The 26,578-nt window shown below is 43.2% G+C and overlaps 1 protein-coding gene across 7 annotated transcripts in view; it reads left to right on the top strand.

The window, feature by feature from the left end:
* Window positions 1–23,976, top strand: part of LOC103680678 (minichromosome maintenance complex component 3 associated protein) — a 51,113-nt gene extending 27,137 nt beyond the window's left edge. For 5 of the 7 annotated variants that reach the window (XM_040621765.1, XM_040621766.1, XM_040621763.1 and 2 more), the window contains exons 17-29: window positions 3,585–3,737; window positions 5,054–5,251; window positions 5,870–5,938; window positions 6,020–6,154; window positions 8,281–8,434; window positions 13,862–14,120; window positions 14,330–14,427; window positions 15,386–15,776; window positions 16,896–17,153; window positions 17,527–17,656; window positions 19,388–19,591; window positions 22,383–22,539; window positions 23,685–23,976. In XM_040621765.1, coding sequence (XP_040477699.1) covers window positions 3,585–3,737; window positions 5,054–5,251; window positions 5,870–5,938; window positions 6,020–6,154; window positions 8,281–8,434; window positions 13,862–14,120; window positions 14,330–14,427; window positions 15,386–15,776; window positions 16,896–17,153; window positions 17,527–17,656; window positions 19,388–19,591; window positions 22,383–22,539; window positions 23,685–23,843 — 2,365 coding nt within the window. In that variant the 3' untranslated portion in view covers window positions 23,844–23,976. Of the gene's footprint in view, window positions 1–3,584; window positions 3,738–5,053; window positions 5,252–5,869; window positions 5,939–6,019; window positions 6,155–8,280; window positions 8,435–13,861; window positions 14,121–14,329; window positions 14,428–15,385; window positions 15,777–16,895; window positions 17,154–17,526; window positions 17,657–19,387; window positions 19,618–22,382; window positions 22,540–22,734; window positions 23,491–23,684 lie in introns of those variants that run through there. The other 2 variants (XM_040621767.1, XM_040621768.1) reach the window with 2 other exon arrangements.
* The last annotated feature ends 2,602 nt before the right edge of the window (window positions 23,977–26,578 follow it).

A 26,578-nucleotide genomic window follows, 5' to 3' on the forward strand; every position in this document is an offset into this window, starting at 1 on the left:
CTCTTTCTATGCCAGTACCATACTATTTTGATTATTATAGGTTTGTAGCGTATTATGAAATTTGGGATTGTGATACTTACACCTTTGTTATTCTTTCTCAAAATTGCTTTGACTCTTCAAGGTCTTCGTGGTTCCATACAAATTTTAGGATTATCTGTGAAAAATGCTGTTGGTATTTTGATAGGAATTGCATTGAACCTGTAGATTGCTTTGGGTAGTATGGACATTTTAACAGTATTAATTCTTCCAACCCATGAGCATGAAATACCTTTCCGTTTGTGTCATCTTCAGTTTCTTTAATCAGTGTTTTATTGTTTTCAGAGTATAGGTCTTTTACCTCCTTGGTTAAATTTATTCCTAGGTATTTTATTCTTTTTGGAGCAACTGTAAATGGGATTGTTTTCTTAATTTCTCCTTCTGCTACTTTGTTATTAGTATATAGAAATGTGGCAGATTTCTGTGTATTAATTTTGTATCCTGAAACTTTATCAGTTCTGATAGTTTTTGGTGGAGTCTTTAGGGTTTTCTATATATAGTATCACATCATCTGAAAATAGTGACAGTTTTACTTCTTTTTTACCAATACGGATGTCTTTATTTCTTTTTCTTACCTCGTTGTGGCCGGGACTTCTAGGACTGTTGAAAAAAATGGTGAGAATGGCACCCTTGACTTGCTATTGATCTTAGAGGAAAAGCTCTCAGTTTTTCACCATCGAATATGATGTTTGCTGTGAGTTTTTCATATTACGGCCTTTATTATGTTGAATGTGTTTCCTCTAAACATACTTTGTTGAGGGTTTTTATCATGAATGGGTGCTGTATTTTGTCAAATGCTTTTTCTGCATCTGTTGACATGATCATAGGGTTTTTATCCTTTCTCTCGTTAATGTGGCGTGTCATATTGATTTGCAAATATTGAACCACCTTTGCATCCCTGGAATAAATCCCACTCAATCGTGGTGAATTATTTTTTTAATGTATGGTTGAATTCAGTCTGCTAATATTTTATTGAGGATTTTTGCGTCTGTGTTCATCAGGGAAATTGGCCTGTAGTTTTCTTTTTTGTAGTGTCTTTGTTTTTGTATCAGGATGATGCTGGCTTTGTAGAAAGAATATTTTTACGTTTATAGACTGTTTTCCTTTCTGTACCAAGAGTACCAGCTCTTGGTTTTACTGATCTTTTCTATTTTATGTTTACTCTCAGTTTCATTTATTTCTGCTCTAATCTTTATTACTTCGTTCCTTCTACAAGCTTTGGGTTTTGTTTGTTCTTTTTCCCCCTAGTTCCTTTAGGTGTAAGATTAGGTTGTTTATTTGAGATTTTTCTTATTTCTTGAGGTAGGCCTGTATCATTATAAACTTCCGTCTTTGAACAGCTGCATCCCAAAGATTTTGGACTGTTGTGTTTTCATTTTCATTTGTCTCCATGTACTTTTTAAACTTCTTTTTTAATTTCTTTCTTGACCCATTTATTGTTTAGTAGGCTATTGCTTAGCCCCCATTTGTTTGTATTCTTTCCATATTTTTTCTTGTTATTGATTTTTAGTTTCATACTGTTGTGTTTGGAAGAGATGCTTTATATGATTTCAGTCTTCTTAAATTTATTGAGACTTGTTCTGTGGCCTAACAAGTGATCTATCCTGGAGAATGTTCAATGTGCACTTAAAGAATGTGTACTCTGCTGTTTTTGGTTGGAATGTTCCATGTATATCTGTTAGGTCTAACTGGTCTCATGTGTTGTTCAAAGTCACTGATTTCCTCGTTGATTTTCTGTCTGATCTATCCATGGATGCAAATATGATTTTAAAGTCTTCTATCATTACTGTATTACTGTGAGTTTCTCCTTTTATGTCTGTTAATATTTGCTTTATGAATTTAGGTGCTCCCATGTTGGGTATATAGATATTTTACAATTGTTATGTCCTCTTTTTGGATTGTTCCTTTTATCGTTATGTAGTGCAGTTTTTTGTCTCTTGCTATCGCCTTTGTTTTAAAGTCTACTTTGTTTGAAGTATTGCTACCTTGGCTTTTTTTTTTTTTTACTTCTATTTGCATGGTGTATGTTTTCCATCCCTTCACTTTCAGTCGATGTGTCTTTAGGTCTGAAGTGAGTCTCTTGGAGGCAGCATGTAGATGGATCTTGTTTTTTAATCCATCCAGTCACCCTATGTCTTTTGATTAGAGCATATATATGTAAAGTAATTATTGATAGGTAGGTATGTGCTTATTGCCATGTTAATTGCTGTCTGTTTTTTTAATAGTTCTTCTCTGTTCCTTTCTTCTCTTCTCTCGTGGTTTGATGGCTTTCATTAATGATATACTTGGATTCCTTTCTCTTTATTTCTTGTGTATCTATTACAGGTTTTTTGTTTTTAAAGATTTTATTATTTATTTGACAGAGAAAGAGAGAGAGAGAGGGAGAGAGCGCACAAGCAGGGGGAATGGCAGGGAGAGGGAGAAGCAGGCTCCCCGCTGAGCAAGGAGCCTGATGTGAGGCTCGATTCCAGGACCATATATAACATTTTATGTGTATGGTAATCTGTATTAATGTGTGTTGTGTGTATAATGTGTATTAAGTGTATTGATGGTCGCTTAAGAACTTTATTAATTTTACCTCCAAGCTTCAGGGTGGAAAGAAGTTGAGTGTGCAGGGAAATCTGTCTCTGTGCTTAAGCTCCCCTGAGGTAGCCTTGAAAGTGATGAACTATATTAGTACAGAGCACAGATTCCAGTGCAGATGGAGGACATAGCCAGGAGGCTGAAGTGTTTTGTTTAAATAATGTTTCTTTCCATCTTTAATAAATGGGAGTCTATTTCCCTGCTTACCATAAGCATGAGATCTCATAAGTGATGGATTGATATCTGTTCTTAATCCCAGGAAGGAGTGTTAGGAAATATGTAAGAGCTAGGACTTGCGATATAGTTTCTCACAGTCCCAGGAGACCTGGGCTTCAGTTCAGCCCCAGGGCTATCTCCACCTGCCACAGAGGATGGCTACTGGAAACAGGTCTTGCTTGTTTAAGCTACTTTGATTTTGTAAGTACATGTATTTGATAACATTTTCTGTGCTCCCTTGGTTGACAGAATTTTGTCATAAAAATCTTTTAGATATTGGTTTATCTGAGGGCCACTGCCGTGTAAAACATGGGCTGGCAGTCTTGGCTGTCGGCTCTCATGTACTTGAGACATTTCTAATTGGAAACATACTGCTGATGCGAAGGTGTTGTAGTTGTCTTACTGGTCATTTAAAAATTAAAATTTGTAACTATTTTCTTAAGATAAAGGTTTATTTATTAACTATTTGCAAGGGCTCTGTTGGACCTATGATCTAGTACCCTGTACCTCTTTTGTTCTTTTTTCCTCTATCTTTTCAGGTGTCTTACATTAAGTAAGATGAAAATCTTAAAAGCTTCTGTTTTTTATAAGATTTTATTTATTTGACAGAGAGTGAGAGCTTCTCTTGTGGCAGAGACATAATTACATTTCAGTAGTTAGAAATTGGGTCTTGCCATTTTTTAGGGCAAGCCCTCAATGTCTGTGGGCCCTGGGTGCAGTGTCCCCATCCTGATTGCCCTCTTCTGTAGGAGTGCAGTGGAGACAGACCAGAGGGTCCGCATGGCCCGTTGCTGTGAGGATGTCTGTGCCCACCTGGTGGACTTGTTTCTCGGGGAGGAAATTTTCCAGACTGCAAAGGAGACCCTCCAGGAGCTTCAGTGCTTCTGCAAGTATCTCCAGCGGTGAGTCCTGTGTCCCTGCAGATGAAATGGATGCACATGGGGAGAGCCTTTGACAAGATTATACTTTCAGAAATAGTCAGTTATATACACACGTGAAACATGTTCCTTCCTAAAGGGTAGATGCTAAGGGGATAAGTAAGGAATTAGGTTGGGAGCTTCTGTATTTCGACAAATATTTATGTTGCTTTCTGTCATTTACCCACTGCTCTTGACACAGAGAGATGGCTATGAATAAGCCAAACAAATTCTAGCTGTATGCACCCATGTGGATGAATTTCTAAACCATAATTTATAGTGAAAAAAGGAATTCTTAGGGAAATGTGTACAACATACAGTGTATATTCAAATATAGATTTGTTTATAGTAGTATAAACCTAAAAAAAAAGGAAAATGACTAACATAAACTTAGCATAGTGGTTACCTGTGGGAGTGAGAGGGTGTGTGATTGAGCAGGGCCCAGTGCTGGTCATGGCCACTGCTTCTTAATTGGATGGAAGTCTGTGGCTGTTTTATTTATCATTAATCTTTAAACTGGGCATGTACTATGTATGTTGTATGGTGATTCATTTCATAATTTCATTTAAAATAATTCACAGTGTACCTTGAAGTTTCAACCACATAAGAGGGAATAGAGGGAGAAATGAGTGTCTTCCACAAGAGACCCCATTTTCCTCCTCAGAAGCAGCTGCTGAGTACCCATCCAGAAGTCTTCTGCCCTTTTTTGTGGTTGTTAGGACAGATGACAGCATGTTCTCTACTCTGTGCTAACCTTTCTTTACGCCATTTGAGGTCAGGTGAAGGCCTAACCACAACAACATATTGGACTCTTCCAGGTGTCGGTGGTACCATAAATGACCTACCTGGTTCTCAGCTGATGGACTTTCATGTGGCTTTTCTTTTTAGGTGTGACAAAGAGTGCTGCAGTGACTGTCCTTGTACAAACATTTCATACAGATGCACACATACCTGGAGATAAATTCCGATCAGTGGTATTTGCTGGGGCAAAGTATACATGTATCTTACATTTGTATCCATATTGCCAAACTGGCTTCCAAAGATTGTTCAGCTTTAGTGCTTAATTTTAATTTATCACTTTTGTTGTTCACCACCACTCATCTGCTATCATGCCTTTCTTGTGCCTGAGTATTAATTTTAATTCTGATTCATTTCTCAGTTTGAGGACTATTGCTGAGAAAGACCTAAACATTGCCAGAAAATGTGCTTCCGTATGTTACAGCACTGGACTGTGGTTTTGCAGTTGTCCCTGTAGTAAATTTTAAAATAACCCAGTGATGATATGGTGGTATATTTTCCAGGTGGAGGGAAGCTGTTGCAGCCCGGAAGAAACTGAGGCGCCAGATGCGGGCCTTCCCTGCAGCACCCTGCTGTGTGGATATGAATGACCGGCTGAGGGCATTGGTACCCAGTGCAGAGTGCCCCATTGCTGAGGAGAACTTGGCCAAGGGCCTTCTGGACCTGGGCCATGCAGGGAAAGTGGGCATCTCCTGCACCAGGTTAGCACTTAGCCTGCCATGGCTGCCTAGTGCTCCCTTGCCCCACCTGGCTTTATGGAGAGCGTGGATTAATGTGTGCATTTGGAGGGAAGATGGGTAGAATCAGAGAAAGTGAAGATGTTGCAGGATTGTGTTCTTGAAGGTTGTCTTCCACTCCAGTTCTGGAAATGTGACGTGTTCCACGTGCTTTGATTTCATGGGCCTTTTCCACTTCACTCAGGGCCTGGTAACTGAATCTTACTGCGAATCACCTGTTTCTCCTCTGGTCTTTGTGGACATACCATGTCCATTCTTGTTGGTGGAGGTTCTTCTGTTCGCATGAGAGTGTTCGAGAGGCAGCGTTTGTGTTTGTGTACTGCTCGTCTCCCATGGTTGGCACTAGGGACAATAGATAATTGCTTGATATTTGTGGAATGAACAAGTCCTTTGACTAATTGGTTTCTTTATCAGCAAAAGTTTTCTTGGTCTCCTAAGCATTCCCCATCAGGAGACACTATTAACCAGTTAAAGTAACCAGTTACTTTCCATTCAGAACATCAGTAAGTAATTTATCAAGCTCCTTGCATGGGCACTGAGCTGTCCTCATGCAGGCACAGTGTCCTTCTCCTTTCTTTGTAGGTTAAGGTGGCTCAGAAATAAGACAGCACACCAGATGAAGGTTCAGCACTTCTACAAGCAACTGATGAGGTCTGTCATGCTCCCTGGTGCGTGTGCTTCTCCTGCTGGGGCTTGTGCACTGGCTTACCCTCTGTGTTCTATCCCTTACAGTGATGCGGCATGGGTGCCTCTGGACCTGCCGTCCCTCGTGGCCAAGCACCTCCCTGGGAGGCGGGAGCGTGTGTTTTGGAAGCTGGTGCTGGTGTTGCCTGATGGAGAAGAGCAGTCCCCAGGGAGTCCTGGCAGGTCAGGAAGGGTTTCCCTCTCTGGGCTTTGAGGTTGAGAAAGTGACTTCAGGAGGCAGAGTGACTTCTCCAAGAGCATTAGGCATGAGGGACTTGTAGTCTGTTTTGTTTGTGACTTGAAGCAGACACTTCAGATTATTGAAATTTTTACTCTGTAAACTGGGCCCAAAAACACTTAAGAGTTGATCCTCATTTAATGCTGTGCTGAGGTGTATTGATTAGAGCTTGCTTCGTTGTAGATTCGTGGGGAAGACGGTTTACGGTGTGTTTGCTATAGTTCCTTTTTTTTTTTTAAGGAAAAAACTGGCATTTTTAAAAAGAAATCCAAGAAATTGACATGGCATTATTTCCTATAACCAAACTGCTTCCAGAAGTCACTTTAGAGCAGAACGTGTTACTTTTCTTTTTTAACTTTATTGACATGTAATTCACACGTTATAAATTTCACCCATTTAAAGTTTCTGTTTCACTGGTTTTTAATATTCACAGAATGGTACAACTATCACCACTAATTCCAGAACATTTCTTACCTACCAAGAAATCCCATATCCATTAGCAGTTATTCATCATTCCTCCCTGTTGTCAGCTCCTGAAAACCACTAATATGTTTCCTGTCTTCTATGCGTTTTCGTATTCTAGACATCCCGTATGAATGGAGTCCTACTATCTGTAGCCTTATGACTGGCACCTTTCACTCAGCTGTCGTGTTTTCTGGGTTTGGCTTGTAGCAGATATCAGTCCTTCATTCCTTTTTTGTGGCCGAATAACATTCCATTATATGGCTATAACACATTTTATTTATCTGTTCATCAGTTGGTAGGCATTTGCATTGTTTCCGCTCTCTGGTTATTACGAATAATTCTGCTGTGATGAACACTCATGATACGTGTTTGTGTGGACAGATGTTTGCAGTTCCGTGTGTTGTATACAGAGTGGAACGCTAGGTTGTGAGGTAACTTGATGTTTAAAAGTCTTTGAAGAATTGCCAAACGGTTTTCCACAGTGGCTGAACCATTTTTCCATTCCTGTTAGCAGTGTTTGAGGATACTAAGTTCTCTGAATACATTCCTTTTTTAGCAGTTACTATTGAAACACATGCAAGCTAAGGAAAAAGTCATAAAGCTTGTAAGACAGCTGAGCAAAGAAGAGAGTTGTGGTATTTTGAAAGTATTTAAATGGTGATTCATTTCTTAGAAGAAAACAGCTGTCTTCTGATTCAGTAATAAGTTTGTTCACTAAGAAATACACATCACAATAATTCTTAAAGAGCTCAGGCATGAAATTTAGTTCTGTAAAACATGTATGTAGTTGATCCTTGAATAACATGGGGTTTATGGAGGTCAATTCCCCCTACACAGTTGGAAATCTGAATATAACTTTTGACTCCTCCAGAACTTAACTACTACTGTTGACCAGAAGCCTAACATAAACAGTCGACATGTATTTTGCATGTTATATCTATTATATTACTATAGTCTTATAATAAAGCTAGAGAAAATGTCATTAAGTAAATCATAAGGAAAATACATTTATAGTACTGTACTGTCGTTATTAAAAAAATCTGCACATACTTGGACCCGCACAGTTCAAACCTGTGTTGTCAAGGGTCAACTGTATTTCAAACTCTTTTTTTTTTTTTTTAAAGATTTTATTTATTTATTTGACAGAGAGAGAGAGAGACAGCCAGCGAGAGAGGGAACACAAGCAGGGGGAGTGGGAGAGGAAGAAGCAGGCTCCCAGCAGAGGAGCCTGATGCGGGGCTCCATCCCAGAACGCTGGGATCATGCCCTGAGCCGAAGGCAGACGCTTAACGACTGCGCCACCCAGGCGTCCCACTGTATTTCACACTCTTAAGTACCTTTTCTATTGCTCACAATCTTAGTGCTTCAGAATTTTAAATCACACTACAATGGACCCGGTTCATGAGTGCCCTCTCCTGTTGCCCTTGCAGAACTCCTAGCTTCAGTTTAAAATCGCAGCCTGTTTTGTCCAGCTCAGCTTTACAGTAAGAGTTGATGTCTGTGAACCTACATCTCTGGTATTTGTCTTCCTTATTTTTCCTAAAAATCTTTATAGTTTACTTTTAGAATTAGAATCTTTTGAAGTGTCATTTTCTTTTATTCACAGAATTTTAGCGAACTGGTTACAAGTCAAGTTCATGGGAGGTGATGGCTCAGTGGGCGACACAAGCAGCGAGGCTGGGGGCATGCAGACACTCGCTCTATTTCATGCGCTTAGCAGCAAAGGGGATCAGACTGTCGCTGTCAACGTGTGTATAAAGGTGGGTGAGAATCACGTGTATTCACTTCTGTGATTTTCTTATTTCACTCATTCCCAGACATTGATGGAATCATATAAGTGCCTTGAAGTTTTGAAGGAGTGTAGGAGGCTCAGAAGCCCGTATCATGTCTGTTCCTCCTTGTGTCCTGATGACATCCCATGGACTTCCTCTTGGTGTGACATACCAAGCTAGATTCGCAGGAGTGCAGTGAGCCTTAACCATTTCAGGTTACAGACCTCTTTGAGAACTTGGTGAAAACTCAGAGCCACCCTGAACAAATGCATAGATTCACATAATCAGGAGCCATGAACTCCATGGGCCTCTGGTAATTAACCCAAGAGGGATAAGAGACAGAGCATTTCACAAAAATGCAGTGCCTGTTATGTCATGTGGTTTGCCAATAGCTGACATCTTTATTGTAATAGCTTCCTGATACATAGTTTTTAATCTTATGCAGTTTTCACTAAACTTGGTCCTAGCTACTATGTAAGTTCAGTATTGGGCATTTCAGGTCAGTTGGTTTTGTTTTATATTCAAGTTGTCCTCAGTTTTTGATTATAAGTTCTAATTTTTGTTCTTTATAGGTGTTTGTATAGTACAAATGTTAACTGGTTCCCTGAGAGAATCTTTTTTTTTTTAATTTTTATTTTGTTTTTATTGAAGTGTAGTTGATATACAATGTTAACATTAATTTCAGGTGTACAGCATAGTGATTCCATAAGTCTGTATGTTATGGTGTGCTCGCCACAATGTATTTACCGTCACCGTACAGCACTGTTACAGTAGCATTGACTATATTCCCTGTCCTATACCTTTTATCCCCCGATTATTCATTCCATGACTGGAAGCTTATACCTCCCACTGTCTGGCATTTTGCGGAGCCCCCACTCCCACCCCTCTGGCAACCATTACCTGAGAGATTCTTGCTTAATGAGAACCTATTTCCTCATTAGCTTCAAGCCTACATAAATACATTTTAGGTATTAGTGGTATTAGTGTATGTATTCAGATAAGCCCAGCTATGTATTTTATTGCTTGGAATATAGCAGTGCAGGGCGGAAAGTGTGGGCTTCTGGATGGAGCAGACCTGGGGTTGGCAGCTGCTGCTCTGGCCAGCTCTTTGAGCCTAGTCGTGGTGCTTTCTATAATGTGGTCATGACTCATTGCACCGAGGTCTCATGAGGGCTCGCTGGGCTGCATGCTCGAATGAGGGCTCAGTGAGAATCTGCTGTCTCCGGTACGTCCTGACTTGGCCTACTGTGCTCAGACCTCTCCTCTTCCGAAGAAAGTTACCTTCGTGCCACACTGCTCATCTGCAAGTGATACTCTAGTCCATGTTCCCTCTTCAAATTGGAACTTCTTCAAATTGTAGTTTGATTGTAGGGTTTTTGTTTATTTTGTTTTTCCATTTTATTTTATTTATTTTTATTATTTATTAAGTAAACTCTACACCCAATGTGAGGCTTGAACTCATGACCCTGAAATCAAGAGTCACATGCTCTTCTGACTGAGCCAGCCAGGCGCCTGTGTTTTTCCATTTTAATACTACTTATTTTATTTTCTAAATGTAAAAGTAATACATGTATGAAACTTTAGAAATATAAGGAAATACAGAGGAAACATAAAGATGATAAGAGCCATTTATGCTCTCACCATTTAGGGTTAACAGTCATGTCTTGGTTCATGTTCTTCTTTTTTTTCCTATGGCCATAAAGTCAGATTTCACCAACTGGACAATTAGTTTGTTGTTCATCTTGCTTTTATTCTTAAGTCTTTTAATCAAAGCAGTACTTGCATGTAGTTAAAGAGTCAGATCACATCTCATGATTTATAATAAGACATATCAGCCCTTGCCCCACTCCTAGTCCCTCTCCCCAGGGCTTGATTTCTGTTGTGTTTCCAGATCACATGCTTATGTTGCTCTTTCTCAACTTACCTACTTTAGATTCTTCACTGACTTTCCATTAAAATATATCTTTTGCTATACAATTACCCCCAAACTTAGCAGCTTAAGATAGCAAACATTTATTATCTCACAGTTTCTGTGGGTCAGAAGTGCAGGTGTGGTTTAGTTGGGTCCTCTAGCTCAGGGTTTCTCACAAGGTGGAAATCAAGATGTAAGCCAAAGCTTTGGTCTCATCTGAAAGCTTGACTGAGGGAAGATCCACTTTTAAGCTCACTGTCATGGTTGTTGGAGGATTCACTTCCTTGCAGTCTGTGGCTGGGTTCTCTCCATAAGGCAGCTTACAACATGGCGGCTGGCTGCCATCAGCTGGGCAAGATGGCAGAGTCTCTCTGTAACCTAATTATAGAAGTGACATCCCATCACTTTTGTCTGATTCTGTTTAAAGCGAGTCAGGGTAGGGGATCGTGCAAGAGGATGGGCACTAGAAGGTGAGATCGTGGGTGTGTCTTCATGGCTGCACCCTATGCTAGGTGAGGAGTGAACTCTTATATCATGGTCCTACTCAGCCTTCCCCAGTTTTCAGGGTGGCTACATCATCACTTTATCTTATCACAGTGAGTAGGGTCACATTTTGATGGCCATGTGACTGCTCTTTGCCCCAGAACCAGTAAGTGTTCTGTGACTACATTTCTTTTTTTTTTTTTTTTTGCAAGTAATAGTTGCTTTATTTTCTCAATGTAGTTTTCTCTGTATCTTTCATTAATTTTTACACAAATATGCAAGCATGTGGGCTGTATACATCTTAGTAGAGGTTTCCAGATGCTGTCACTTCGCCTTATCCCTTCCTTTGAGAAAGTGTCATCATCTTGTTCTCCTCTGGGCTGACCTTGTATCCCAGGGCATGGCTGCCACTTGGGTCTCCATACCAATAGCATGGTCCTGCTCCTTCCCCTGCTGACTCTGACCTTGGGCAAGTTCCTTGTATATGAGTAGTACTCTGAGGAGCCCTCTTTTTTTTTTTTTTTTGGTCATATTTTGTATTATTGTTTATTTGTATAACACAACAGGGTCTCTGCTCTCTGAGCTTTCCTGATTTTCATTTTGTTCATTTCCTCCCCTTCCTCAGTTTTTGCTTTGTTTCTTTGTTTTGGTTTTTAATCAATCTCAGACTGGCTTGTACCTCTTGGAGAGAAAGCATCTCTCTTTCAGAAGTCACACTGCATTCCTCATCCATTCACTCAGATATGCATTTCACAAGTATTTATTGAGTGACTTTCTGTCTCAAGCATTATTCCAGGTGCTGGGGATATAGCAGAAAGCAACACAAATCTCCGTTTTTCAGGAGCTAATGTCCCGGTGGGAAAAGGAAGCTAGGGGAGTGGGGGGAAGTGTCAAGCACACCTCCTCCCTGGTTGGTAAACCAAATTATGGCTGTCCTTCTCCCCTCTCCCGCTCCTGCTTGCTTATATCTATTTTATGTTATGTTATTTTATTTATGTATTTATTTCATCATGACAAGTGCACTCCGTAACCCCCCGTCACCTGTTTCACCCACCTCCCCACTGGTGACCTTCAGTTGGTTCTCTGTGTTAAGAGTCTGTTTCTTGGTTTGTCTCTGTCCCTCTTTTTTTTTTTTTTTTTCCTTTGCTCATTTGTTTTGTTTTATAAATTCCCCATGTAAGTAAGATCTTATGATCCTTCTTTTATCTAAGAACAAACTGAGGTTCCAAGAAGTTAGAATAAATTGCCCCAGGCCATACAGGTACCACGTGGTGGCATTGCACAAGGTGCCCTTGAGGGTGAAGTGAGTTATACCTGTAGAGTTCTTAGGACCACACTTGACTCCTACCAAGTGCTTATTTGGTCCTGCCATTGACAGCAGCAGCTGTGTTTTTTCTCGGTTTAGTTTCCTGTTTGGTGGGGTGCATCTTCCAGTTTCTTCCAAAGAAAGGATCTGTGGGAATAGAATTTTCTGATTCCTTGACTCTCTGAACATGTGTTTACCCTCATATTTATTTTATGGTTTAGTGAGGCTTGTAGAAGTGTGGATTGAAAGGTTTTTCCTTCCAGTTTTACTCCATGGTCACCTGGCATCAAGAGTTGTTGAGATGTCTGAGGTGATTCCTGTTCTTTTCTCTGTGACCTGGTTTTGTTTTTCTCTAGAAGTCTGCTCTTTGTCCTTGGGTTCTGAAAGTCCACTTGGGTATGCCTGGTGCTGACTGCCTGCACTCACTGTGCTGGGCTTGGCAGGTCCTTGCGGGCTGGAGACGACTGTTCCACTTGTGGGATGTTCTTGTATCTCATTGCCACCTGTTTTCCTTCTCTTTTTTTCCCTTTCTCTTTTGAACTCTTACGAGACAGGTGTTCGATCTCATCAGTTAATCCTCTGAGCTGCTTATCCTTTCTACCCAATTTTCTGTCTTGTTTTTAAGTATTGTGCTCTGGGAGATTCACTGACTTTCTATTCCAGATGTTCTCTTGGGTTTTTTATTCCGTAGATATCATTTCATTTCCTTGTTCTTATCCGTATTTGACTTTATCATATCATCTTGTGACTATTTTTGGACACATCATCAGAGGAAATTAGGATTTTTGAGGTCTGAGTTTTCTTACGTCCCCTGCATTATTTGTTTCCTTTTGGATTTCCTTTTCTCTGTTATTCTAGTCTCTCTTTTATGTTGGAGGCTCTCCTCAGACACCTTATCTAAAGTTGCCTGTACCTGAATGAGGCCCTAAAAGGCTGGTCATAGGCTCTGTGTTTGGGGTGGGGTAGAGGGTCACTGAATAGCAAGCCCACCTTTTGGGGGGATACCCCCAAATGTCAGGACCTGCGTGTCTCTTGCATTGTTTGATTTCTTTAGAAGGGATTCATCTTGTCTCTTCCTCTTGGGACAAGTGGGGAGTGGCCAGTGCTAAGTCCCTCCACTATGTCTGCATCCCCAGGGGGCAGGATGCACTTAGAGGCCGCCTGCAGGTGGATGGATGACGTGTAGGGCCACTGCTCTGTGTATGACTTGTCCATGTGGTCCTGAACCTCGCCTCTGGCTCTTGGTGCCACTGGGTCTGAGTGCTTGGGGCTTTTGCAGGCTCAGCCGGTCTGGTTCCTCCCATACCTACATCTCTAGCCCTTCAGGTCTAGCTTCCTCTGCTTCCTTAATCCCGTGGTTGTTCCCATCCGCATGATGCTTTCTAAAAACTGATCAGAATCCTTGTCTGCTGCTGGTTTGACTTTACCCCCTTCTGTCGTTACGGGCGTACCTGGTTGGTTTGTGTTTTGGGCTTACCTATTTTTATACCTGTTTAAGGGTAATTGTTCAGATTAAAGTATCATCTTCAAACACAGTTCTAGCTAGAGGCTGAATTATCTGTTTATCTGGCTATTTCTTGCACTAATTTACAGTCTTATGGAGGGAGGACAGCGCAGAGAGCAGTGAGCATTTGATTGTACTTGCTCTGGGGCTCACAGTCTCTGCTGCTTTGTCCCCTGGTTGTCCCTCCTGATGGTCTAGATGTTGTTCCAGGTGGCTCACGGTGCTCTCAGCGACTGCGCCCTTGATGCTGTGGAGACGCAGAAGGAGCTTCTGGGAGCCAGTGGGCTCATGCTGCTGCTTCCCCCCAAAGTGGAGAGCGAGGACATGGCGGAGGAGGACGTGTACTGGCTGTCTGCGTTGCTGCAGCTCAAGCAGCTCCTTCAGGCCAAGCCCTTTCAGCCTGCGCTTCCACTCGTGGTCCTTGTACCTAGCCCAGGAGGGGACGCCATGGAGAAGGAAGTGGAAGATGGTTTGTGAAGGCAATTTTGTGGATGAACCAGCATGTTTAAGAAACGGGGCGAGCCCCTGGTCTGAGGAAGTGCTGGCAGTGTGGTGTAGGGGGTCAAGGGACAGCAGTGACGGGGAGCAGGGCTGGGTGGGGTCAGTACAGTGAGGTGTGTTAGTTTGTTTGCACACTGAGAGCAGAAGACAGGTGACCTCCATTTGCTTCTGTCAAAGGTCTGATGCTGCAGGATTTGGTTTCCGCTAAGCTGATTTCAGATTATACCGTTATTGAGATCCCTGATTCCATTAATGATTTACAAGGCACAACTAAGGTAAGTCTTCATCATTTTTAAAGGCCCAGTAAGACATATCAGTTGTCCCCTTTTGTTCTGTCTTAAATGTAGTGTATATTACTGCTTGGGTTTTTAAAAAAATTAATTATTTTTATGTTAACATATAATGTATTATTGGTTTCCAAGAAAGTTGTCAGTGATTCATCAGTCTTATACCTAGTGCTCATTACATCCCATGCCCTCCTTAATGTCTATCACCCAATTACCCTCTCCCTCCACCCATCTCCCCTCCAGCAACCCTCAATTTGATTCCTGTGCTTAAGAGTGTCTTTTGGTTTGTTTCCCTCTCTGATTTCGTCTTGTTTTGTTTTTTCCTCTCTTCTATGATCCTCTGTTTTGTTTCTTAAATTCCACATATTACTGTTTGGATTTTTAACTTTATGTTTTGACAGACAGCTTTCAAAAAATATAAGCAGAAATCAAAATAAAAGACATGCCCCACCGTCTTGCTATCTGCAACCAATTAAATTGTTCATGTAAATTTTTTTAGAGGTTTTGTTGTAACAGTTACATTTAGGGAAAAAAGTACTGGGAATTACAGTGAAAGTAACTGCAGGAAGAAAGATACACAGGGTGTGAGAGCATGGGGTATGCAGTGAGATGGTAGTCCTAAGCAGGGGGAGACACAGCTTCCCTTTCTGTGCTTGGTAAAGACGATGTTCAGGAATGGTTTCCCTTGGGCCTAAGCACTTCCAGGGGTGATCCTGCAGGCTGTATTCCTTGGGGTAGGATGGGACCTGGAGCCCCTCTCTGGGAGGCTTAGGAGGCCGAACTCAACTGCAGTGGAAGTTTCTGCCTGCTTCCTAGTGTGGTTGACAGGCTGGTGCTCACTGTGGCACCTGCTGTGGCAGCTGTGGGAGGGGCACCTTCAGGAAGTTTTCTGAAAAACAGGATGCATTGTTTAACCAAGTCTCTTCTGACCGTCTTTGTGTCTCAGGTTTCACGGGCCGTGCAGTGGCTGGTCTCCCACTGCCCCTGTTCCCTTGACCTTTGCTGCCAGACCCTCATTCAGTATGTGGAAGATGGGGTTGGTCGTGAGTTTAGTGGCCGGTTTTTCCATGACAGAAGAGAGAGGCGGCAAGGCGGCCTGGCCTCACAGGAGCCCGGAGCCATCATCGAGCTGTTCAACAGTGTGCTGCACTTCCTGGCCTCCCTGGTGTCCTCTGAACAGTTGTGTGACCTGTCCTGGCCTGTCACTGAGTTTGCCGAGGCGGGGGGCAGCCGGCTGCTTCCTCACCTTCACTGGAACGCCCCGGAGCACCTGGCCTGGCTGAGGCAGGCTGTGCTCAGCTTCCAGCTTCCACAGATGGATCTTCCACCCCCAGGGGGTGCGTGCTCATGCTGAGGGGTCCTGGCTGGGGAGGAATGTGGGACACCCAAGCCTTCCGTTCCCTTTTTTACTGTACTGACAATCTGGCAGGTATTGGGCACTAGTGTGAGGTTTGTATGTTCTCCTTTCCTGTTCCCACACCATACCTACTTCCACCTGCCTTCTGGTTCAGGAGTCAGACACAGCTGGGGCTCAGTGTATGGGCGGGGGCTGTTGGCTCTTTACCACCAATAGAGCAGTCTGTGGGTGTCCACACAGCCCAAGGAAAAAGGTGGTGAGTGGTGTTGGCAGGAATGCATAGCCCAAGGCCTGTGGTTTGTGAATTGACAGCAGGTTCTGTCCTGCCTTTGCCACAGTGTGTGGGGGCAAAGAGCATGGAGATCATGTAGCCCTGTCCACACTGCTGGCTCTGCTGGGGCCATGCCACTCAGTGCTGCTTTAACACCAGTGTTCAAAGCCGCCTCTGTTCTGTGACTCTGGTTGTGCCCAGGTGAGGCTGTTTTGATGAAGACTTTATAGGTCCCCTGGGCTGGGCGAGGAGGTTGTCCATTCTCTTGTTGACACTGATAGGAGGGAATGAAGCTGTTTGCTTCTTATGTGGCACAGCACGTGGCCTTGGCAGGACCATTCTCCTTTGGGCCTTGTGGAACAGAGGCCTCAGGTGCCCTTCTAAACTTCGGGGTGTGGTCTTCAGTAGGTCCAGCAGATGCTTGTTACTGAAGAAACCCAAAGGGAAGGAAATCACATAGCATACATCCTCTGTGCTGTGAACTAGGGCAGGGTTCCCCAAGGGAAGCCCAGACTTCCTGTACCAGAGCCACCTGGTTGCTGGTTAAAGTATAGATTTCTGGTGCGACCACAGGCCTGTATAGTCAGAGCCTCTGGGGTGGACTCTTCGTTGTGTATTTTGTACAGGGTGACTGCATCTCTTACTGGGACACAGGGAGGGGGATGCTTTTCCCTCCCTAAGCAGCTGTGGTTCTGTTGTTTTCAAATTTGAAAACAAACTTCTCAAATACACAGTCGTCTTTTTCTAAAAAAATGTAGAGAACATCTCGTGGCGCGTCTGCCTGTACTTTGGGCAAACCTTATAACTGAGGAGGTGCTTTCTCTACAGCGCCCTGGCTCCCCGTGTGCTCCATGGTCGTCCAGTATGCCTCCCAGATCCCCAGCTCTCGCCAGACGCAGCCTATCCTCCAGTCCCAGGTGGAAAACCTGCTCTGCAGGACCTACCGCAGGTGGAAGAGCACAAGCCGTTCCCCGGGTCAGGGGCCAGGGCCTTCCGTTGCCGAGATCCCATGGGACGATGTCATTGCTTTGTGCATCAACCACAAGCTGAGGGACTGGACGCCCCCCAGGCTTCCTGTCACATCAGGTAGTTAGTGCTCGGTGCTGTGGGCTTGCCTCCGTGACTTCCAGGTGACTGTAAGCATTGGGAGGAGCTAGGAATGCTCCAGGAGAGCCTGGGCCTACCTTCCTGAAATGGGCCCCGAGGCTGGCTCTAAGTTAGATGTTGGCGACTCTGAGTAGTTCTACGGTCCGTGCCACAGTCTGGACGTGAACCTGTCTGAACTATAAATGACATGGACGTTGGGGCATCTTTGGTTAAGCATGGGAGTCACATAATTGTGTGACTTTATAATCAGTAGGGCTTGTCCTTAAATTGGTGTATTTAAGCAGATTTCAAGCAGTCACTTGTTGCTCTTTTGATATTCTTTTTTCATGTGTTTTTGTATTGTGTTTTTCAGAGGCTCTGAGTGAAGATGGTCAGATATGTGTATATTTTTTTAAAAACCATTTGAAAAAATACGATGTTCCTTTGTCATGGGAACAAGCCAGAATGCAAACACAGAAGGGGCTACATCTGAGTCAGGAGCGGTAAGATCTGTGTCCATTGTGTATTTATGTCCCAACAGCCAGCAGAGCAAACTGGATTATTCTCCTCCAGAGTACATAGAACATGAATGTTCTACACACAGAATCTAGCCCACTGTGTGTCTATACTGACAAGTACGCGAGGAACAGATCATTCTCATGCAAACATGTCATTTACCAGACCCGACCCTGAAATCGTAACATAGCCAGGAGAGTGTAGACAAAAGAAAGCTGACATCTCATCTGACTTACAAACCTGGTTCAAAAGTACTGAATAAAATGTGTTATCACATATAATCTTGTAATACATAAAAAAATTCACAAGTAGGCTTTATCCCAGGATAAACCATGTCAACAGAAATCGACTTGTGTAATTTGCTGTTATAGCAGAGAAACAGTGATCATTTCAGTAAGTGTTTAAATGCTTTTCTTAAGATTTATATCCTCCCATCCCAATTTATACTCATTCCTAATAAAATTTCTTATCAAACTTGGGTGAAAAAATTCCTTAGCTTGGTAAGGCTTTCTACCATTAAACTACCAAAAACCCCTCCTTCTTGCTAAGACATTAGAAACACTGACGTCAGAACCAGCCTGAGCTGCCCCTAATGTCGTTTGTTCACTGTTGTCCTGGAAATGCTGCCCATTTTAGGGACACAGATAAGATGGCATAAATACTGAAAGGTGGGAGGAACTGTCATTTCCACACGTTAAAACTGATTTACAGCAGCAACGGACGCCGAGCATACGGACATAAACTGACCCAGGAAAGGCACTAAACCCCTGTGAAGGGAACTCTCAGAAAACCTGAGTAAATGAGGGACTGGCTAGCTTTTTTTTTTTTTTTTTTTAAAGATTATATTTATTTATTTATTTGACAGAGATAGAGACAGCCAGTGAGAGAGGGAACACAAGCAGGGGGAGTGGGAGAGGAAGAAGCAGGCTCATAGCGGAGGAGCCTGATGTGGGGCTCGATCCCAGAACGCCGGGATCACGCCCTGAGCCGAAGGCAGACGCCTAACCGCTGTGCCCCCCGGGCGCCCCTGGCTAGCTTTTTGATGGGAAAATGCAATGCTATAAAGATGTCAGTTCTCAAACTGTAAAATCAGGGCACTTCTAATAAAAAACCCAAAAGGATTTATACCCCTGGTCTTGACAAGTTAATTCTAAAATTCATCAGGATGAGAAAATGTGTAGCAGTCGTTGAGAAAATTTTGAGTCAGAATAACAAGGAGGGTCTGCTGTGCCTGATATCAGAACATACAGTAAAGTTACAGCAGACAAGTAGACCAGCAAGTCCAGAAGCAACCACATGTGACAAAGTACCATGCCAAACTAGTGAGAAGAGGGTAAACATTGGCATTTGTTTAGAAAAAACAGATCCCCTTTCTCCCACTCTTTGTGATTATTACTTACACATGGATTTAAGAGCTAAATGTAAAAATAATAACCTTGCCACTATTAGGGGAAAATAGACCTTGTTGATAACCCTGGGATGGGAAACTAAACTCTGAGGGGAGAGGCTCCGAGCACCCAGTTGCCCAGGAGAGAAGGGAAGCCTCTTCTATAAGGCAGAGGCTGCCCTCCCTCTGTGCCCAAGCCTGACTGACCCCAAGGGAAGCCAGAAATAGGCAAGGTCTGGGACTCTATGTCTACACCCACACTCCTGATGCTGGGGAAACCCTTTCTCCCTCTCTTTCCTGACCATAACCATTTCAAAACATGTACTTACAGTTTGGGGATAAAGTCTTTTCATCCTGCAAACAAGTTTCCGGCTCCGTTAGTGCACATGCACCGGAAAGGGAAGAGGAATGTGGAGTGTGGCCCAGAGGGGCGGGTTCCCAGCACCCAGGATCTGATGTGTGGATCGTCTGCCCAGGAGCTCCTGGCCCAGTGTCTGTCTCGGAGTCTGCTGCTGGAGAAAGAGGAGAGCAAGAGGTGAAGTCCATTTCCTTCTGTTTATGGTATGCTCTAGGCTTCTTTGTGCTGGCTTAGTAAGGATCCCAGTGACGTGACTTTGTTTAAGAAAGGCCAGTCAGACATGTTAAGTATAACCTCTTTGAAGGCAAAGGCAGGGCCTTAGTATGCCTTCAACTGTTTTTTATTTGAAATCGGTTTCATTTACTCTTCATTATTGAGAGTCAGTCCTAAGTTTTCTGGTGGGAAGAAAGTGTGGCTGGCTTCTGGAGTGTCTTCAGTGAATAGTGAGTGCTGAATGCGTGGCTGGCACCAGCTTTCTGCCCTTGGCAAGCCTGAGGGTGCCCGTGCATCGTCCCAGACTGTAGACTCTCCTCTGTATCTCCCGCCACCCGTGTTTATGGTTTCACTAAGTGAACCAGGAAGAAGGCAGTTTACAAGGTGGTCCGTACCCACCCCCCACCTCCAGCAGCATCCCTGGGTCTAGCTTATCATCAAGGGTAGCCCCTCCCCTTGGCTGAGATTCCATCTCCCACCCACTCAGGACACTCCAGTGAGCATCCCTCTCTGTTGTGTCCCCTTCCTCCCACAGCAGCCAGACTGGGGACCATCCCTGAGTTTCTGCTCCCTTGGCTGTAAACTCCTTGAACAGTGTGGTCCTCACTTCTGTCCTCTTTTCTCAGTCTCTCCTGAACTACTCTCTGCCCGCATGTCTGCTCTGGTCAGGGTCACTGCAGACTATGAACCCTGTCCCCGGCAGTGCTCCGTACCTTTGTTTTCTCCCTCCTGACTCCAGGAGGCCCTGAGTCCCTTTCCTGCCCAGCTGGCAACTCCCCCTAGGACTCTCCTGGTTCTTCCTCATCCCCTGTACTCCCACCTATTTTCTGTGTCATCTACATCCCCACTCCCCAGTGAAAGCATCCAGTTTCAGGGATTATTAAATAACATCAGTATTCTGACAACTCCAAATTTATATCTCAACCCCTGAGTTCTCTGAAGTCCAGATTGGCATATCCAACTGGTTTCTTGAAATCTTCATTAGTCATTTATAGGATGCCTGATGGCCATTTCAGTGCTAACATCCCAAATTGAATTACCAATTTTCCCCCAATCAGCTCCTCCTTTGATGGGGCTTTATCCTTCCAGCTGCCCTGGCCAAATGTCTTGGAATTATCCCTCCACATCCAGTTCATCCATAAATCCTATTCTATTAAAAATATATTCAGTATCAGACCATTTTTTGCAGCGGGTTGTGGTCTCATCTTGGCAGACCCAGTGTGAGCCTTTCAAGTGTTACTCCTTTGCGCATAACCTGCCAGTGACTTCCTCTCCAATCAAAGGCAAAATCTTTATGAGGTAGGCAGGCCCTACATGATCTGCATCCCATTTCCTTTCTGACCTTTCTGGCCCTTCAGCATGCCTGGCAGTGCACAGCCAGGCCTTTGTGTTTGCTGAACTCCTTAGCCACCTTCGTGATATCCCCATGGTTTACCTTGCAGTCACGTCCAGTCTCTGCTCAAATGTCTGCTTCTCAGTGAGGCCCTTCTTGCCTATCCCCCCAGGCTTCTGGTCATATATCTGCTTTGTCTTCCTCACCTTTAGACCACGTTTCCCTTACCTTGTGTTCCTATCTATCTCCCCTCACTGAAGTGTAAGCTGCTTACAACCAGGCCTTGTGTGTTTTCTTTCAGTGCTGTATCCATGGTACCTAAAATGGTGCCTAGTGTTTGGTGGGGGCTTGATAAATATGTGTTGGAAGAGTGAATGAATGTGTCATGATTTCCAAAGTAGATTTTCCTAGGTCCATATCATTTAAGCAGTTGGATCAGACTGTTTTTATTGAAAAGACAAGTGTATGGAGTGAACAGCTCTGAAGTGTGTTAGGTGGCAGTGGGATATTATTTTGGGTTAATTTTAACTATAAACATCAATCTATACATTTGGATAATCCATCAAGAGATAAGAATTACTGGGGCGCCTGGGTGGGTGCAGTTGGCTAGGCATCTGATTCTTGATTTCGGCTTGGGTCGTGATCTCCCCACATTGGGCTCTTGCTCATTGCAGAGTTGGCTTGGGATTCTCTCTCCTCCCTCTGCCCCTCCCGCTTGCGTGCTCTCTCTCTAAAATAAATAAATAAATCTTAAGAAAAGAGAGACAAGAATTACTTATAACACCAAAATAAGCCAGAGAAAATAAACCGAACGAGAGGATTACGAGTAACGTTGTTACATGCAAAAGCAGTTTTTGAATGACTACCACCTTTTCCGTTAAATCTAATTTGGTATCATAAATTAAAGAGAAGATTAAAATTTTTTAAGGGTATGGTTCTGCTTCTCAGTTGATGTCATAACTTTGTTCTATCCTTAGTAAAAAGCAAAGCTTTAAAAAATTAGAAGTAGGGGCACTTGGCTGGCTCACTTGGTGAAACATGTGATTCTTGATCTTGGGGTTGTAAGTTCGAGTCCCATGTTGTAGAGATTACTTAAAATCTTTATTTTTTTTTATTTTTTATTTTTTAAAGATTTTATTTATTTATTTGACAGAGATAGAGACAGCCAGCGAGAGAGGGAACACAAGCAGGGGGAGTGGGAGAGGAAGAAGCAGGCTCATAGCGGAGGAGCCTGATGTGGGGCTCGATCCCATAATGCCGGGATCACGCCCTGAGCCGAAGGCAGACACTTAACCGCTGTGCCACCCAGGCGCCCCTACTTAAAATCTATAAAAAAAAATAAAAATTAAAAAATTAAAACAATTTATAGGAGAAAAGTGAATGATAGTTAAATGTTTTCTTCCTTGTTCTCAAATGCTTTAGGTTTGAAGATCAGCTTCAGCAGTGGTTGTCTGCAGACTCAGGAGTGTTTACGGGTTCAACGTCCCTTTCCCTTCCCCTCTACCTTCCTCAGACTCTGGTGTCTCTGCCTCAGACTATTGAACCTGTGATGAAGACAGTGACCGCTACTAGCCCTCAGGTGGGAGGAGAGTACATTTGGCATTTGAATTAGAATTCACGACTAGAGAATGGTTGGGAAAAGTAACGTCTCCATTCATCGTGTGATGTTGTGATGACCAATAAATGATCAGGTTAAATAAGATATTTTCTTAAACTTAATCTGTCAGTGTTACAGAGGCCCAACTAATTCTGTGTTTCTATTTGTGAAATGAAGGGAGAGTGGAATTAAAACATGCTTAAGAACTGAACAAAACCCATAATTGCGTGCTGGCGTGCAGTGAGGGCACTGAGGAGAATAACAAAGGTGATGACGGTGGCTTCTGTTTGTGCACATAATGTCCAGGCCTTGGCATCACCGCAATCTCCCTTTCTGGGATTAACTTTCCCTGAGGAAAATTAATGAACAAGGAAGGTAAGAGCACAGATGTCAGGGACTCACCCAGGAGTGTCCAGCTGCTCTGTGGCGGAGCTGCTTTTCAAAGCCAGACTTGGCTGGTTCCAAAGTTCAAGGTCTTTCTACCTTACCATCCTCCTTCAGTGGTAAAAGAAGCAAAAATAGAGTTTTCATCATAGATACATAATGCTGGACAGGTAGAAAGTATGCTCCTGGACTGGCTTTAGGAAGCCCTTTGGTAGGGGAGAAACGCACATTAAGATGACATACTGTTTACATTTATCAGTTTGGCAGATAACTTCAAAATATTTGTACACTTTGACTTAACAATTTTGCCCTAAAGAAACTACTATATATAACAAAAATTAATGTATTTTTTTTGTTTATTTTTTGTTCACTGTAGTGTTAATCATACTGCATAAAAAATGGAAACTAAATATCCAAAGATGAGAGTCTGGTTAAGCTATCACAGGTCGTACGATGGAATAGCTCATAGCCCTTCACAGTGATATTTTATTAAAATGACTGACACTGAAAGTTGTTAATACAATCTGAAGGAAACGTTCTATGTGCAGATGTCACCAGCTATGTATGTGTGTGCTGGAAGAGGCTTGAAGGATGTAGGATAGATGCTAAGAGGCATGTTTGTTGAGCCCAGTAGGCCCCAGATGAAGTTTCTAACATGAGACAGAGCTACCGCCCTTGATGAGACTGTATTTGGGTTTATGGATATCCCAAAACTATTTTTAGGTTCTTTTTTATTTAAATAGAATGAAAGGACAGGGGAGCAGCTGCAGTTGTCAGAGGCAACAGGCACATCTGTGAGTGAACGGTTGGAGCACCTGGAAAGGCTGATGCAGAGTTCAAGGGAAGAGGAAGTTGCCTCTGAGCTCCATCTCTCTGCACTGCTGGACATGGTGGACATTTGAGCTCCTGGACCTGAGAGAGGGGAAGTCTCCAGAAGATTTTTGCTTTTACTCAAAATAATGTTATTCTCAGATGCTTGATGCACTGTTGGAAATGTGATTACTAATCATGCAAATAAATCATTTGAATGTCCAATGAGGCCTTTCCTAGTTTTCAGAATGAAAGGCTCTTTTCTCCTGGGTAGTGTCTTTGGTATTTTTGTGTTTCATCTCCTCAGACTGTCACCCACCAACATATGCTCTGAGGGAGTTTGCAGCTTACATTTCTGTGTGTGTCATTCATTGTCACAGCAACGTTGCATTCACTGATGTGCCAGACATCAGTAATACGGGGACGAATAAAGCACAGGAACTGTGCTCACCAGGCCCACCTAGCTCACATCTGAGAAAGCCGACTGTATATGTACCTAGCGATCTGAGGGTGTGCATGGGGCAAGTCCCTGCACTGGAAGCAGGGGAAGACAAGAGGATTAAGGTAGAGGAGAGAGCAGGACTCCTGGAGAGGAGTGCAGGGTGTAGCTGGGGAGAATGTGACCTAGCTGAGAGGATATGATGAAAACCTGGAGGTGCCAGCTTGGTAGTGCTGCCAAGTGAGAGCATAGGCCGACCACAGAGACCCTTGTTGCCTTATTCTGAGTGCTGTGGGAATCCATTGTTGGAGGAAAGAGTNATTTGGTCACATTTTTTCTCTCCTCTATTTAAAGATTTTATTTATTTGAAATAGACATCTAGAGATCAGGAGCAGGGAAGTAGAGGGAGAGGTAGAAGCAGGCTCCCTGCTGATCAGAAAACCTGATGCAGGGCTCGATCCCAGGACCCCAGGATCATGACCTGAGGTGAAGGCAGATGCTTAACTGACTGAGCCACCCAGGTGCTCTCATATATTCTTTTAAAAATGGCATATGGGGTTGGTCAGCAAAACAAGGCAGGAATCTTGAAAGGGGTGCCGCAGCCGTCTAGGTGAAAAAGGAAGAGTATAATCCTGAGTTTGCTGTCAGTTGGTGTGAAGGAAAGGGATAAATTTGGGCTGTCTACAGAAGGAGGCCTTGTTTTTACATTTATTTGTTTTTCTATGTTCTTATTACTAATTTACCCAAAACTTTCCGCTAAGTGTAAAGCTCCTTCTAACACTACCTTATGTATCAGGTAATGTGCTAATTCTACTTTCTTACAGAGATAACCCACTGGGAAACAACCATTTTTCTGCCACAGCATGGACATTTCCTGGATTCTTAGTCCTATATTTTCCTCTTCCCGTTTTTGCTTTCTCATTTTGATGGAGCCCATTTTCTAGCAGCCTTCTGAGCTTGCGTATCTTGTCTTTATTTCTACCCTTAAATTTGATTCATCATCTGAACGGATATAGGATTTTAGTTTGGTAATCTTTCCCCTATGTTTTTGTTTTTTGTTGCTGGAAATTTTACAAATCATCTCTGTCCTTGGTGTTCTTAAATTTCTCAACAACATGCTTGATGCATTGGTCTCCCTCCCCTATTGCCCACCCAAATTGTTGTGCTGAGCACCTAGTAGTGCTTTTTTCTCCAGTAGTTACTGCTGTGTAACAAACTACCCCAAACATACATAGTAGCTTAAATTTGGGAAGGATTCGGCGGGGCAGCTTTCTTTTGGGATTTTTCATACATTGCAGTCAGGTGTTGGCAGGGGGCTGCAGTCACCTGAAGGCTTGACTAGGTTGGATGTGCAAGACGATTTCACTCACATGGTTGGGCAGTGATGTTGCACTGTTGGCTGGGGGTGGGGGGGTGGTCAGCTGGGGCTTTCAACCTGAGTGGCCAATATGGCCAATATGTGACCTCATTATGTGGCTTGATTTATAGCTGTGTGGCCTCAGGGTAGTGAAAATTCTTACATGGAATCTCAGGGCTCCAAGTGCAAGTGCCCTAGTGAGCAAAATGCAAGCCCAGCTTTGGAACTCATGCGGGATAACTTTCACAGCATTGTATTGTATTATAAGCATCTGGTTACAGATGCAAAGGATGGGAACATAGATACCATTTCTCAATGGGGATGACTGTTAAGATCTTATTGTATAAGAGCATGTGAGCTGGGACGTGTTGCAGGAATCTTGTTTTGTTTTAGAGAGAGAGGGAGAATCCCAAGCAGGCTCCATGCCCAGCTCGATCTCACAACCCTGAGATCATGACCTAGGCTAAAATCAAGAGTTGGACGCTCAACTGACTAAGCCACCCGGGTACCCCAGCAGGAATCTTTAGAAAACAATCTGCCATGCTTTTTCGGTCTGGAAAATTATCCATATATGCTGGAGATTTTTGAAATTAATACATTCTTCCCCTCCACTATTTCCCTTTGGAACTCCTAATATTCAGATGTTTGACCGCCTGGATTGATCCAGTTCCCTTCCCTTTCCTCTCTCTCCCTCTTTCTCTCTCTCTTTCATTGATTTGAGAGAGAGAGCACAAACCGAGGTGGGGGGGGGGAGAGGCAGAGGGAGAAGCAGACTCCCCGCTGAGTGGGAAGCCTGATGCAGGGCTCCATCCCAGGACCTTGGATCATGACCTGAGCCCAAGGCAGATGCTTAACTGACTGAACCACCCAGGTGCCCCGATCCTCTAATTTTCTTTTCTCCTTTATTTTTTATATCTTTTTTTTAATCCTACTATCCTAAAATTTCCCTATTTTATCTTCCTATTCTAGTGACCTTTAAAATCTATTGCTCTATTTTTTATTTCTGAGTCTTTTTTCATAAATGTTTCTTA

Source organism: Ursus maritimus, unplaced genomic scaffold (assembly GCF_017311325.1).
Source record: "Ursus maritimus isolate PB19 unplaced genomic scaffold, ASM1731132v1 scaffold_4, whole genome shotgun sequence".
Lineage (NCBI taxonomy): Eukaryota > Metazoa > Chordata > Mammalia > Carnivora > Ursidae > Ursus > Ursus maritimus.